The sequence below is a fragment of the Lodderomyces elongisporus genome, chromosome 3 (genome assembly GCF_030384665.1).
Source record: "Lodderomyces elongisporus chromosome 3, complete sequence".
Taxonomy (NCBI): domain Eukaryota; kingdom Fungi; phylum Ascomycota; class Pichiomycetes; order Serinales; family Debaryomycetaceae; genus Lodderomyces; species Lodderomyces elongisporus.
The window spans coordinates 119,565-134,922 of record NC_083675.1 but is presented as its reverse complement, the minus strand read 5'-3'; the positions used below and the strand labels follow the sequence as shown (position 1 = coordinate 134,922).

Below are 15,358 nucleotides of genomic sequence, written 5' to 3'. Positions count from 1 at the left end.
TACATACATACGCAGTACTTGATTCTATACAGATTAACAAGTCTGGGTGCTATGCCAACAATGATCTGGATTTTACTATTTGCATTGGTTGTAGCGGCCCTAGAACCAAAAGATAGGATAATATTTGAGCCGGCTCAAATACCATGGGCACAAATCCCCAATTATCTCACATCGAATGAAGGATATGAGGTAATGAAACTCCAGAACCTGTCATATTTGTGTAAAGTACCCACCACACACATCCAACTATCGCGACCTCCCCCGCTGACACCAGAGTCCAAAAACCAAAGCTTGAACTTGATTAAAGAGAATCTTGATAACGGAGATTGTGTATTTGCATTCAATATTCAAGGTGCTTATTGGACTGTGGGTTTTTGCTTTGGCGACAAGGTCATACAATTCCATGAGGATATCAAGGACTTTAAAAGTGGCAACCACCGACCCCAATTGCCAAATCATATCTATGTACTAGGCAAATTCCCAAATACGGCCCCTTACAAAAAAGTGCGACCAAAGAACCAGTTGGGTATTACCAAAGCAGTTGAGGTTGACCCAGACGATTTCACAGTTGTTGATGGCGAGTTTAGTTACTTTGAAGATAATCAAAGATTTATTAAGCACACACTTTACGGTGATATTTGTGATTTAACTTTGCTGCCTCGAACGATTGATGTAGTTTACAAATGTGCCGAGCAATACAAAATTATTGACTTTCAAGAGACCAAGACATGCGAATATCAAATAGTTATTGGCGTGCCAAAACTTTGTGAGCTAGAAGAGTTCCGCAAGGTTGAAGAGAATGTACTGGATATTAAATGTAAGCTGATTGAAGGAAGTCAAGAGAAATTAGACTTGAGTAAATACACGCTAAAACCAATGAACAAAGGTGTATATTGGGGAGCGAGAAGTGGCTATCCTAATATTGCGGTGACACTCGAGCCACTTGATTTAATCCAATTTGGGAAATTCGTCGTGTCTTCATTAGAAAAGATACCGGGTCCAGAGTATAGTCCCAAAACCGGTCACCTCAAGTGGTCGGATTCTTTCACATACTTGGTTGAACAATATGACTTGTTTGGAAATTTCCATGGATTGTTTGAGATCATCAATGATGCGAGTGATCCAAAGCACGAAATACTGATTGAGCAAATTGAGCCTCGTCCGTTTCACACTAATCTCGAAGATTTTTTTAGAGCAAAACAATAAGAGAAAAAAAAGTGGAGAGAGGGGAAGAGGGAAGGGGGAAGGGGGAAGGGGGAAGGAAACCTTATTTTGCTTCAGACTTTAAAACAACTTGTTGAAATAGAGACGAGCAAATAGATGTAGGCATATTTTTGTTTAATTAGAACTACCACGTTTATATATTAAATTTGAGGTGCGTGTTATCAGGTCCGGCCGCCGCCCGCCGTGTTGCTCTCTCTTCCTCTCTCTCTCTCTCTCTCTCTCTCTCTCTAGGTTGAATAACCAAGAATAATGATACAAGAACAGAAAAAGTAAAGTTACTAACAAAATTTCAGAAAGGGTCAAGGAAACCAAAAAAGAGAAAAGAACAGAGAGAAAAAAAAAAAAAAAAAAAAGAAAAATTTCCAAACCCGAGGCGCTTAGGTAGAAAAAAAAACAGATATAGAAGTGTCGGATCATCAAAACTATAGTATCATCGCATTAGGCAAGCAATCATCTGTCTAGCTATACAACATAAGCACAGGTACAAGTACTTACAAAACTATTGCCATCACCATATTATGTTAGTGAAACAGCTCAAGCCTCAAAGCAGGAGCTTTTCGCTCTTTTGGAAGATGCTTGCTATGGATCCACCTGCGAAAAATAGTGAGCAGAGATTATACAACTGGGACGAATCACCCCACGAGGATATACGAACACGTTCAGCCGTCATCAGAGCTAGAGCATCGTGTCCAGTTACTCACAAACCAGTTAGCTTTGTTTGTCCATATTCTGGTATTCCAACACACGCTTCGGAAGAGGCATGGAAACAGGATACTGCCTACCATAGCCAAAAGAGGTATGAGGTGTTGAAGCAAGCCAACTTATTTGAACATCAGCAAAGGGAAAGGAAATTTGATATTGTATTTCCTGCAGAACAGGAGAAGGAGTTTGCGGTGAATTTATCCAGTTGGGATACGTATTTCTACACACGAGACTATCCACCTATGGATGACTTTATGTCGGGTGTTTACTCAAAACTCTTGACGTATCCACTCACAATTGGATCAATATTGCACCAATACTCGCCATACAGGGATAAGGAGATTACTTTCGAAGGTGCAAAGAGTATTGCTGCATTGCGTTATACCTTGTACTCTCAAAAGAAAGATGTTAGTGAGTTCCACTTGAGGGAGAAGATGAGAATATTTGTTATTGGAGAAGGAGACGTGCCAGGCTTAGCATGGAAGCAACTTGGATATTTATTTGGAAACAATAGATTTGAAATCTATGTTATTGGCAATGAAAATGCGCCACCAGTGCGCTATGATGATCAGATCACCATTATTCGACATTCTTACCAGCACTTGATCGATGGTGCATTATTCCCATTCGACCCATATTACGATGTATTTATGCTTGGACAGCCTGGGTTTGGATACAACGACGTATTCTGGAAACAGATTATCAAGTGTTTGCTTGAGTCCAAGTGTGCTGCTTTTGTTACTGGTTACGATAAAAACGATATTACACGTGAAATGGCTTGGATGGAACAACATTTTAGTAAAGATATGGACCTTTTGATGAAACCAACAGACAACATATTCGGTTGCACCAAACCGGAGATCAATGATGCAAACCCTACAGAGACATTTAATATAAATAGTCAAGTCTTTGGATTTAGAGGAAAGAGGTATCACGCAATTCAAGTGTAAGAAGCTGGGTTGCAGTGAACTAGTATTTCTTGTACATAGCTCCAAAAAAAAAAGAATGAAAAATAAAGAAGAAATTTGAGACAGCAAATAGTATATAGTTTTCTTTTTCCTTTTCCTTTTCCTTTTCGTTTTTTTTTTCGTTTTTTTTCTTTATCTTAGTTCAGGGATATGTGGTGATTTGGCTTTGGAACAACCAAAAAGAAGGTGTCTTACAAGTATAAGATTCATTCACATTCTTCATGGTTGGTGTTTCTCTATGCTTTTGTTTTTTGTTTTTTATTTCTTTTATTTTATTTTATTTTTTTTATTTTTTTTATTTTTTTTATTTTTTTTCGTTTCTGATTAAAGTGGCGGTATCACTACTAGTTTGGCAAATCCGAGAAAGAGGACAGATTGTGCGCCTCATTTAACTATCTAATTTTTGGAATAAAATATATTCAATATGGTCCAGACTGTGTGTCATTATTGTATAATTACTCCTATTTGTATTCACCTACACATATTTACTTCCCATTATCTTTCATTAGAATTCTCGATGTCGGGCATTGAGTATGTTATTGATGGAGATGTTGTGTTGAATACATCAGAATGCATTATAGTTGATCAACAACAACAGTATAGCCACCGAAACCCTTACCTACTACTTAGTCCGAGTGGACTTTCCAAAATCCAAGCCAAATATGGTTCACAATTAGCACCAACACAAATTGAATTTGAAGAAGAATCAGAGGAAACATCTCAGCTATATACAAATGCACGTGAACCTAGTGAGCATAATCCGCATTATAATCAACAACAGCAGCAGCAACAACAACAGCAACAACAACAGCATCACAACCACCAGTACTTACATCCAACTCAGGATGAAGTTATGGAAAGACTAGTATCAACGTCGAAATGGTTATTTTTCTTTACTTTAAAAGTTGGAGTTGCAGCATACATTCTAGGATTCAGGCCGAACCAACACATGAAAAATAATTGGATCAGGTACTTGATACTATTTATTGTTGGCTTCCATATGTATGTAATGTTTGCTCCGAACTTGGCTGGTTTCGCACAAGTGAGATTCACCTATATGAATAACTTACAAGACAAGATAGTGCAAACCGTTGTGCATAGAGTAAGAGATGATCAATATGTAATTACCGATAGACCACGTTGGGTTATGGCAATATATGATAATTTTGATAAAATATGGAAGGATCTTGCTATTTATGTGTTGACGCTAATACCATCAATGCAATCGAAAATAAATGAGGCAAAGGAAGAAGCTAAGCGCGCCGAATTGGGCGAGCTAGAGGAGATAGTGCTCAGATTGTATTACTCAGATCCGAACCCACTCAAAAATATTGAACAAGCTTTAGAGGAGATTGAGCATTTAGGTGATGGAGAAGTCGACGGCGACGAGCAAGAAATTTCAAACTCTGAGATTAGAGAGTTGAAATTTGATTTGTTGGTTGAATACTATCAGCTCATAAAAGATATGAATAGTAAAGATGTATAGGAAACCTTGTAATGAACAATATGTGTAAACGAGATAATTGAGGGTATTGTGAAAAAAAGAAACGATTAAAATAAAAATGGGTGATTGTAGTAATAGTTTGGATTATTCATTAGTGGTAGCTTTAACTTAAAAGAAAATTCGCATTTGAGATCTTTTCTCGAGTTTTAGCTGCAAATCTCATTCCCCCCTCAGCAGAAGTAGAACACACTAGAACACATCTGAAAGCATTAGAATACATTAAAGTTCATCAAAGTATGGCCAAGAGAAGCAAAAATCAAATAAGGCGCGAGCGACTAAAACAGAGAAAGCTCAATGACCAATCAAAAGTGGATCTAAAACAAAATGTAGCTGAACACCCTGAGCAACAAAAAGAGAACATGGAGGTGGAAGTGAAAGAGAAGGAGAGGGAGAAGAAGAATGATGAGGATGAGGGTAAGAGGACGGATGAGGAGAAGGATAAGAAGAATGAGGATAAGAAGACGGATGAGGATGAGGATGAGGACAAGGATGAGGACAAGAAGAATGAGAAGGAAAATGTTGATGAGGATATTCAGCAACAAGGAAATGAAGCGGAGACACAACAACCAAACACAGAAGAAGTGGCAGAGCAGATCAATGGCGAAAAAGAAGAACATATCAATAAAGTCGAAGAATCTTCTCTTTTGCAAGAGTATGAGTCCATCCTTAACAAATTCAACATCCCCAATACTGAAACAGTTACAGGGAATACCAATTCAGACACAATCACAGTGTTTGAGAATGTAGACCAAAACGATAGTACAGTTGGATCTCCCATAACAAGTGATGACGAACTCGATAACGATGAAATAGAAGGAGTAGGGAATAATAATGAAGATATTTCTAATGAACAACCTCAACACATCTCACGTCGTCAGCAACGACTACGCAACAAAGTGCCCATATCCTCACTCAAAATTCTTACACATCGTCCTGATCTTGTTGAGGCCCATGATGCTGACTCACATGAACCGAACCTTCTCGTGCATTTAAAATCACTTCCTAATGCTATTCCTGTACCGTCGCATTGGTCATCCAAACGAGATTATCTTTCAAGCAAACGTGGGGTAGAGCGGCCGCCATTTCAGCTACCGAAGTTCATCCGTGATACAGGTATTCAGGAGATGAGAGAAACTGCACCAGCCGAAGGTAGTGGAGAAAATGCTAATAAAACATTGAAGCAGCAGCAACGAGAGCGTGTTCAAGTCAAACTTGGTCGACTCGATATTGATTATGAGAAATTGTATAATGCATTCTTTCATCATCAAACGAAACCACGTACATCTCAATTTGGTGAATTGTACGAAGAGGGAAAAGAAATGATTGATGAAATGACTAACCAGGTGAAAAATTACCGACCTGGGGTGATTAGCTTAGAATTACGCAGAGCATTGGGCATGAATGAACATGATTTGAATGTTGCACCAGCATGGATTACTATTATGAAGGATATTGGAAAACCACCCAGTTACGAAGATTTGATCATACCTGGAATTGATATAAGGTATGACAATTTAGGGTATAGAGATAAACACGGCGGCGATTTTGGTGGAAATGTGAAGTATTGGGGAAGAATCAGAAATAACATAGACGAGGAAGAAGGAGAGGAAGACGATGATGATGATGAAGAAGAAGATGAGGATGCTGAAGAAGATGATGAAAATGATGGTGAAGAAGAAGAGGAAGATGAAGATGAAGAGGTGGTGGATGTCAATGGAGGTGAAACGAAACAAATGTTTAATGGCGAAAGAGGAAAGGACGACAAAGTAAGGAAAGTTGCTAATGATTATGAAAGAAAAATTAAAGCCGATAGTGCCTCGCAAAAGTCGAATATGCTAACGGAGGATAAGGAAAAACAATCGCTAACTGACATCCTCTCCGACGTTGGTGATGCAGAGGATAAAAAGAAAAAAACCGATGCGCAAGAGTTTTTGTACAAGGTGCTCACTGAAAAGAAAGCTGATGGTATGACTTCTCATACTTATGATCTTTAATTCGTTTGTATAGAAACAAAAACAGAAAATAAAAGAAAAAGAAAAAAAGAGAGAAAGAGAAAAATAGAAATAGATATAGATCCAACTGTTTTTAGAGACTTTCTTCTTTCCCTTCTCTCCTCGACTTTTACTTGGTTCTTTTTTTTTTCTTCTTCTCTTATTTTACATTAGTATTTAGCTATACACTTTCTAAAAGTTTATATCTGGTTTTTCATCCTTTGTTTTGTCAATCTTTGCACCAAATGCAGCCACACACTTGGCCATAGTTGGTGATGATCTTGATATCACATCTGTCATATAGAAGTTGCTAATTGGGTTCTTCAATGGTTCTCCGGTTACCTTTGCCGATTTGTTCTTATTCACCAAATCAAGGAAACCAATTTGTGCAATTTCAGAAGAGACAGGCTCAATAACGTCGTGCCTTACCAAGTGTGGTGCTATTTCACCCAATCTTATCCTGAGCGAAACGATATCGTCGTATGGTAATTTGGCATTCAAGTACTCGGATAATGCTCTGATAATCTTCCAATCTTCGCGCGCTACTCCTGGTGGGTTTGTAGCTGCTCTGGTCACTTGTGTTCTTCCTTCGGTGTTGACATATGTACCAGATTTCTCTGTGTATGCCGAACCTGGCAAAATAACGTCGGCAAATGATGCACCAATATCACCGTGGTGACCTTGGTAAACAACAAAGGCATCCTTTGGAATGTCCTTGTTTGTAATTTCATCTGCTCCAAGCAAGTAAATGAATTTTGGCTTTGTGGAGGCTATTTCTGGGGATAATGATTGGAAGCCAATATCTAATGCAGCGACTCTTGATGCCTCACGGTGCAACAAGTTGACACCGTTCCAGCCATCTTGTGTATTAAAGTTGGAGTTTTTGGATGCGAATTCACCAATCGATTTGTAAATTGCTTCAGAGTCCTTCGAGTCAGCAACACCGGAACCAACAATAATCAATGGCTTCTTTGCAGCAGCCAATTTCTTACCCAAGTCGCCATTGAGTGCCTTCTCCAAGTCATTAGCATTGTCACCAATCTTGGCAACATCGAATGTGGAGTCAAATTCTTGACCAACAGAGGTGATTTCCAAGTTGGATCTCAACCAGATCTTTCTGATTCTGGTGTTCAAAGTTGCTGCCTCGAATCTTGGGTTTGTACCAACCAAAAGGATTTCGTCAGCATCTTCGATACCGTCAATTGTAGAGTTGAAGATATAGTTGGATCTAACATCCAAACCGTGGGCATCGACACCTTGAGCAACATCGGTTGTAACGTTTTCTGAACCCAACTTGTTAACAAGGTCCTTCAAAGCAACCATAGATTCAGCATCGGCTAATGCACCAGCAACTGCCTTCAATTCGCCCTCTTGTGGTTTAACCTTGGCATAAGCAGCAGCAATGGTTGACAAAGCTTCGTCCCAAGTAGCAGTCTCGAATCTATCGCCATTTCTAATCAATGGCGCGGTTAAACGTTGGGTCTTTAAACCATCGCATGCAAATCTTGACTTGTCTGAAATCCATTCTTCGTTAACTTCATCGTTTAATCTTGGCAACACTCTCATAACTTCAATACCTCTGCAATCAACTCTAACGTTTGAACCAACTGCATCCATGACATCAATAGTTTCAGTTCTCTTCAACTCCCAAGGTCTAGCTCTAAATGCGTATGGCTTTGAAGTCAATGCACCAACAGGACACAAGTCAATGATGTTACCCGACATTTCGGAATTGATGTTTCTTTCAATGTAAGTACCAATTTGCATATCATTACCTCTTCCAGCAGTACCAAATTCGGGCGCACCAGCAACGTCATTCATGAAACGAACACATCTGGTACAGTGGATACATCTATTCATTGAGGTCTTGACCAATGGGCCAATGGCTTTGTTTTCAACTGCTCTCTTACCAACAAGTTCCTTGAATCTACCACGGTCTGAACCATAACGTTGGGATTGTTCTTGCAAGTCACATTCACCACCTTGATCACAAACAGGACAATCCAATGGGTGGTTTTCCAACAACATCTCGGTAACACCCTCTCTTGCCTTTTTAATTCTTTCAGAGTCAGTGTGAACAACCATACCGTTTTGCACAGGCATAGCACACGATGCGATTAATTTTGGCATTCGCTCAACATCAACCAAACACATACGACAGTTACCGGCAATGGCCAATTTGTCGTGGTAACAGTAACGTGGGATAGTGACGCCTGCGAGTTCTGCAGCTTGAATGATTGAAGAGCCAGCTTCAATGGAGACTTTTCTTCCATCGACTGTGACTTCAACTTCGGCTAATCTCCTAGTTGAAGAAGATAAAAGACGCTTGGACGATCTGAGTATCAGTGATTTAAGGTAATGCATCTTGGAAAGTAATTATATATAAAAAAATAAAGAAATCAAATGGAGATGGAAAGTTAGGTCTATAAATATGTATGGGACAAGATTAGGTTAGGTTAAGTTAGGTTGATAAAACTGTAAAAATTTATAGTTGATGATTGGCTGGGTAAGGATGGTTTGTGTGTATGTGTATGTGTGTGTGTGTGAAAAAAAATAGATAGTCTTGATCAATTTTCTTCGGAAATGATGAAGGTGCTTTTGAAGTAGTTTTGATTGTAAATAAGTGTCTTATTTGGTGTATAGTATACCTTGCCAACTCCTTTACTTTATCGTTGTTGATGTAGTTGTTGTAGTTGTTGTTGTTGTTTGTGTTCAGCCAACCTAGCTTCCGTAACTATCTTTTCAATTTCGGTTGTCAAACTTTTTCTTTAGTTTGAGAGGATCTTTTTTGGTTCAAAAAAAAAGAGACGGACCTTCAGTATGAGAATGGTAGCGCTATGGCTATTGTTTGTATGGTGGAGTATAGCGTAAGCAGTGATGTCTTTCTCGTAATAATAATTTTCATCGACTTGATTCGCTATAAATGAATGTAAGCAAAAATACTTCGATGCTACCAATTGTATTTATTCTTAACAACCTCGTACAGATGCATATATATATATATATACTAATATATATATATACTAATATACATGTATATACATTCTGTCACTCTCTCGCACTCACTTACATGGACAAGTTTATATATGTGTATATCGTATATGTATATGTAATATATATATGCACTTCAAAGACAACCTACAATTTAGAGGAACAGGGCAGCAGAAACAACTTTCTGGATTAACGGTGTGAATCTTGTTTCATTGACTTTGACAAAAATTAGTACAAAGAATCATTTTCCTAGGTCTTGCATGTATTCAAGAATGGAATTGTGAGTGTCTAGAAAATAAGAGTCATCAACATGCTATTGAATTGTTTTCGTTCTGATATATTATGAGAAACCACAAATGTCTGTTTTCTAGTCTGAATATTTGTACACAAAATTCACCCACCTCTGCCACCGGTACCACCACCAGCAGCAGCCTCGTCGGCACCACCACCCATAACCAAAAACAATAATAGTGGCGGGACAACATACATCCAATTCTTTTGAATCCACGACCTTTCGTCTACAATCACATCTTCCTCTAAAGGAACCTCTACTTCTATTTCAACCTCCTTTGTGACCTCCTTGCCATCCTCGTCAATATATTTAACAGTCTTTTTTTGTTTCACCACCTCTAGCTTAGTGTTCCCCGATTTTTGTTGACCCTTTTGCTGTTGTTTCTTGAGTGAATCGGGATTCATATTAGGCTGTGGTGCAACAACAAATGGGTGTTTCTTAACCCGAGGTTTATTTGTTTCATCTATATTATTCAATTCTTTTCCTTTTCCTTTTTCTTTTTCTTTTCCCGCTTTTACTGTCTCTTCTTTGTCAAATGAAAGGGATAACCTCGAAACATCTCCATCCTCGCCTAAAAACATGTCGAATACCATATTTTCAATATTCAATGTTTCGAGGTTCTTGTAAAAAGCAAAACATTCATGATTAACTAAGTCTTTGGTTCCAATACAGTATGGCGTATCACGTTCAATGGCGTTATCTATGAGGTGGACTTTATCGTTTTCTATAAAGCCAATTGAATCGCTAGTTTGCTCATTGAGTTGTTGGACAAACAAATTTATTCTCTTTGACGTAGCCATTGTAACTACAAATAGTAGATGTAGAATTATTAAAAGCATTGTGTATGAGCGAATATAAACCAATAGCTTTATTTCAATACTACTTTAATAACAAGGAATGATGTTTTTAGAACTATTTGATATGTTTGTTGGGGATTGGGAAATTCCCGAGATTGGGGATGTACCTGGTTTTTTGAGCTTTCGTACCGTTTAGTTCCCTTTCTCGCATTCTTTCATTCTATTGTTTTTTTCATCCCCTCTTCTTCAATACAATAGCGCGTCTTCAAATGTAAATACGAAGAGACTAGATGACTTAACGACTCTTTGAAATACTTTATTCTTATACTTTTCCTCCAGAAACGTTTTTCACACCAATTTTCACTTGTTGTCCTTGTTTTTTACTTCTTTCATCTTTACTTTTTTCTTTTTTCTTTTTTCTTTTTTTTTGGATTTATTTTTTATATTGGTCTTCACATCGAAATGAACCAGATCAGTTTCCGACGATATGCCAGTAAGGCCAGCATCTCACTTATTCAAGACACACATGAATATCTCCGTCATTGTCGACTTCACGGATTAAGCACAGTCTCAACTGTATTTCAAGGCACTTTATACGAATTGTACGTCAAGCAGTTTTTAACACGACATTTGAATGCTAAAGGCTTGATCAAATGCGGGGGTGCTTACGATAACGGAGTCGATTTGATGGGTAAATGGGATTTGATGCCATATTATAAAGTTTCAGAAGCTTTGGGAACCATATCACGAGCAAACGAGTGTTCCTTGATCCATTCCCAGGGCTTTCAAAATACCCCATTAGAAACAAAGCTATCGCTAAAGAATGATATCAACCTTCTTGTGCAGTGTAAAAACTACAGAAAAAAACTTAGTGCATCAACAGTACGACAACTTGCCGGTATATTGGAGTATCATCAACTGAGCCTGCTTTCCAAAGCATCTACATTTATGTTTATAGTAAGCCCGCACGGGATCACTGAGCAGGCTACTACAGTGCTTGATAAATTGCTGTACCCATTGGCTAGTATTGGAATTGCTCCATTACGCAATACTGGAAATAGCGAACAACTGTATGATTACGATTCATGGTGTGGCGGAGAGTTGAATTCGATTTACTTGAACCAGATGGCGAGACAAGTCTTGAGTGGGTTTTGTATGGAACAACAATTGAGTCTTCTTGTTGCTTCGGGATTGGGGAAGAGACATTGAATGTGAAAGTGATACAGACGATTCAAATGAACAAAAAAAATAGATTATTTTATATTAAAAACATTTATCAACAAGACATCTCCTATCTAGAACTAAAATAATAAAGAGTGGAATCAAACACACAGAGCGCAATAATAAGAATTATAGGGAGAATGAAAAATAAAACGAGGCAAAAATAAAAAAAGTCAAAGGATATAGTACAGGAAACACAAGGAAAGAATTCAAAGGTTTTTGGGAAAATTTCTTGTACTGTTGGTGTCCATGTATCCTTGTCTTTCCTTTTTTTTTTCTTTTCTTTCTTTTTTTTTTATTTTGATTTCCAATATGTTTCAATTATTTCCGTTTTTTTGTTGTTTCGCATTGTTGCTTCATTTTGGCTAACCTTAACCATTTGCCTTCCACGTTTTTTTACTTGCTTTCATCTTATGGAGCTTGACTAACAGTTCTGTACATGGTCACAGTTGCTTGAAGATCAAAAGCTGTTGTTTCTTTTGTTTGGGTTGAAGGATAGTACTCGACAGCAGTAAATGTTTTGAGGATTGATTGTGCCAATATTGGTGACGAGGATGAGGATGCAGTTGTGGAAGTCAGTAAAGTTGTTGGATCGAACACTGAAGAGGCGGAAGATGAAGATGAAGATGAAGATGAAGCCAACGATTGTACGTCTTGTTTTGATGGAACAACTAATGAAGTGGTGCTAGTGGCGGAAGTGGATGAGGGATCAACTGCATTAGCATTTTTGTCTGACGTTACAAAGTCAGCAGAACTAACACTGGATGTGGTAGATGTGGTAGATGTACTAGATGTACTGGATGTGGTAGATGTACTGGATGTACTGGATGTGGTAGATGTACTGGATGTGGTAGATGTACTGGATGTGGTAGATGTACTAGAAGTACTGGATGTGGTAGAAGTGCCGGTACTACTGGTAGTTGTGGTGGTGATTGTTGTTGTTGTTGTTGAAGTTGTACTTGTGCTATCAATAGATGACGACGAAACCGAGTTGGAATATGTACCTTGGACAATTGCTTTTACTTCTTCAATGAAATTGCTACCACCAAACTTGTTACCCCAACCAGCAGAAGCATCCCATAAGGAAATACCACCAAAGTGTGCGTTGTTTAAAATATCACTGGTCAATAAGCTTGCAATTTCACTGGGTGTATTGTAACCTGAACCAGCAGCACTGGATGATCCCGGAACACCAACAAACAACTTTACATTGGAGTTGGGACTAACATTTTCTGCATAACTCAACCATTCGTTCCAGTTAAAAGGTGCCGATCCCAAATTACACCAATTGTTGTAGAATTGGATAAAGACAAAATCAATGTAACTCTCATCAAGCAAATCACCCACAGAAGCATCGGGGTAAACACATTGTGGTGCTGCACCTAGATAGTACAGCTTTGAAGTATCAGTTGCAAAGATTGTTCTCAATTCACTGGCCATGGCGGCATATCCTGTTGGCGAATTGTTTTCTATATCGTAATCGAAACCATCAAGCACAGCATCACCGAATGGTCTCTCATCAGAAGATAACGTGTCGGAGTTACCAAACAAATCCCACACGGTATGGGCAAATTCACGTGCAACATCGTCCGATGATAAACCATATGAGCCAGATGCTCCACCTAAGGAGAGCAACACAATCTTGCCTTGTTGTTGACAGTACTTGATATCTTCGGCTATAGTATCACATTTCAAAATACCACTGTCAGTGTAGGTACCTTCACAAGCGTTGGCAAAGTTTAATTGGATAGGGTCTGGAAACACGTGCATAAACGACAAAATCACAATGTCAATTGCCGAGGAGTCACAATAGTAAGAAAGACGTTGTTGGCTTCCGCCGGAGTTTTGACCCCAGTATACAGCGACATTGGAGTTGCTAGTTGGGTCGAATGCCAAGATCGACGGAATCAATAATGAAAGGAACGGGATTAAGAATAACATTGTTGCTTATAAAATAAATATTGCTGTAAATAAGCGAAAGGGGATGGCAAGAATTATATCTGGGTATCAAATGTAAAAGTTTTTTGCTAGAAAACAAAAATAAAGGTTGACAAGGGTATCAAGCAATTTATAAATGAATGGGAATCAAATGCCAAAATTAACACAACAGGAAAGGAACCAAAAACAACAACCAAAAAAAAAAAGATAAGTATACGCAGCAACTATGACTTGGTGGTTCTTTAAAATGAGTGTGGGTACTAAATAAGTGTGGGTACTATATGAGTGTGGGTGCTAAATGAGTGAATGTGCGAATAGGCAAATGGAGGAGGAAAGCTCTTAAAGGAATGACAAAGGAATGTAACCCCTCACTTTAAACCAAAACGCAGTTGAAATAGTACAGCTGAAGTTGCAAGCTGGAAACGAAATGTTATTGACAAGGGTGGTAGTGACAGTGACAATAACAGTAACAGTAACAATGTTGTGTTGTGTTGTGATGTGATGTGATGCAATGGAACTAAGATATATATGTTCCTAGCTTTCTTTTATCTATACAGATCTTATCTCTTGGGAGGATTAGGGGCAAAAATGTGATGAAAAATTTTTGACCAAAGCAGAACAGTTATTTGAACTTTATTTTTGAAAAAAAACAAAATGGTGGGAAAACTTTTATACTATTTGATGTTCCATTCACAAAACAGATAAGATGTATTGAATGAGTATTGCAACAACAATCAAAAAAGAAAAATTAGTAAAAAGCTGAAAGTTTGATAATCCAAGGAATGGAGAGGGATGATGGCTGCCCTTTTATAATTCTATAGATTTTTTCATTTCTGTTTTTTTTTTTTTTTGCAGAACAGCCAATTTCAAATTGACTAATCACCAGTAAAACACTTTTTTGCTGCAATTTTACGAGATAAAATGTCAGCATATTTTCTCTCTGGTGAAATAAAATAATAAACGCGTTGACGTTAATAGTTCTCTACTTTGTTTTTCTGCTATTGTACTCTCCGGTGCTGTATTGTATAAAGATGGTTATTGTGATATAGAACATGTACTAGCCAGTCTCTATTGCTTCCGAGTGGTTTGGTTTCAATGCTTCTTATTTTTTTTTCTTCTTCTTCTTTTTTTTTTTATTTATTTTTTTTTGCAACTATTTTTTTTTGCTTTAGTTTGCTGTTTTTGTGTCATTAAGAGCTCTCGCATTTTATTTTATTTTTTATTTTATTCATCCGCTTTGTGACACTTGTATCTTCCATTTTCATCAACATCCTGGTTAACCCCCCCCCCCCCCCCCCCCCCATTTCCTCACCATTTCCTCACCTCCATTTCGTTTAACAGATTGTAGATATTGTCATTAGCATTGTTAATTGAACTAACAAAGCAATTTGGTATATAGTTTTCACAAGGGTATAGAAATAAGAGGTGCTTTTTGTTTTTTTAATGTTGCAACGGTTGAAAGGCAATCATTGATTGAGTTGGATCGAACTCTCTTTCTTTATAACTCCCTCAAAACTTTAAAAGCATAAAAGTATCTACAGTGAACCACATGATGTCAGATGTAACCATTTTTTGATGAGCGATGAAACAACCAACGTGGATGAACAACAAAAACTAAAGAGAAATTATGAATACTAAAAGAAAAAGATTAAGTGACACGAAAAGAAGAAGGAGTTTGGTAGTGAGCATACTTGTATTTTCAGTCTTTCATGATGGCTGGTGATAAGACT

General features: G+C 37.9%; 8 protein-coding genes across 8 annotated transcripts; 5 read left to right on the top strand and 3 right to left on the bottom strand. All coding sequences in view use genetic code 12, as the record gives it.

Annotated features, from left to right (window-relative positions):
• Positions 1-60: 60 nt before the first annotated feature.
• On the top strand, positions 61-1,206 carry YOS9 (Protein OS-9; the record flags this gene model as incomplete). Its single annotated transcript, XM_001523394.2, has 1 exon — positions 61-1,206. The coding sequence occupies one exon, from the start codon at positions 61-63 to the stop codon at positions 1,204-1,206; it is 1,146 nt and encodes a 381-aa protein (XP_001523444.2).
• Positions 1,207-1,742: 536 nt separating this feature from the next.
• Positions 1,743-2,876, top strand: MSS51 (translational activator for mitochondrial COX1; the record flags this gene model as incomplete). The annotated part of the gene is made up of 1 exon (XM_001523393.1): positions 1,743-2,876. The coding sequence occupies one exon, from the start codon at positions 1,743-1,745 to the stop codon at positions 2,874-2,876; it is 1,134 nt and encodes a 377-aa protein (XP_001523443.1).
• A 535-nt stretch (positions 2,877-3,411) lies between these two features.
• On the top strand, positions 3,412-4,380 carry PVL30_002383 (uncharacterized protein; the record flags this gene model as incomplete). The annotated part of the gene is made up of 1 exon (XM_001523392.2): positions 3,412-4,380. One exon carries the CDS (start codon positions 3,412-3,414, stop codon positions 4,378-4,380), a length of 969 nt encoding a protein of 322 aa, XP_001523442.2.
• Positions 4,381-4,634: 254 nt separating this feature from the next.
• On the top strand, positions 4,635-6,392 carry PVL30_002382 (uncharacterized protein; the record flags this gene model as incomplete). Its single annotated transcript, XM_001523391.1, has 1 exon — positions 4,635-6,392. The coding sequence occupies one exon, from the start codon at positions 4,635-4,637 to the stop codon at positions 6,390-6,392; it is 1,758 nt and encodes a 585-aa protein (XP_001523441.1).
• A 189-nt stretch (positions 6,393-6,581) lies between these two features.
• On the bottom strand, positions 6,582-8,753 carry NUO78 (NADH dehydrogenase (ubiquinone) 78K chain precursor, 5-prime end; the record flags this gene model as incomplete). The annotated part of the gene is made up of 1 exon (XM_001523390.1): positions 6,582-8,753. One exon carries the CDS (start codon positions 8,751-8,753, stop codon positions 6,582-6,584), a length of 2,172 nt encoding a protein of 723 aa, XP_001523440.2.
• A 1,020-nt stretch (positions 8,754-9,773) lies between these two features.
• PVL30_002380 (uncharacterized protein) lies at positions 9,774-10,472 on the bottom strand (the record flags this gene model as incomplete). Its single annotated transcript, XM_001523389.2, has 1 exon — positions 9,774-10,472. One exon carries the CDS (start codon positions 10,470-10,472, stop codon positions 9,774-9,776), a length of 699 nt encoding a protein of 232 aa, XP_001523439.2.
• Positions 10,473-10,931: 459 nt separating this feature from the next.
• Positions 10,932-11,678, top strand: RRG7 (Required for respiratory growth protein 7, mitochondrial; the record flags this gene model as incomplete). Its single annotated transcript, XM_001523388.1, has 1 exon — positions 10,932-11,678. The coding sequence occupies one exon, from the start codon at positions 10,932-10,934 to the stop codon at positions 11,676-11,678; it is 747 nt and encodes a 248-aa protein (XP_001523438.2).
• Positions 11,679-12,101: 423 nt separating this feature from the next.
• Positions 12,102-13,631, bottom strand: CHT3 (Chitinase 3; the record flags this gene model as incomplete). Its single annotated transcript, XM_001523387.1, has 1 exon — positions 12,102-13,631. One exon carries the CDS (start codon positions 13,629-13,631, stop codon positions 12,102-12,104), a length of 1,530 nt encoding a protein of 509 aa, XP_001523437.2.
• Positions 13,632-15,358: the final 1,727 nt, after the last annotated feature.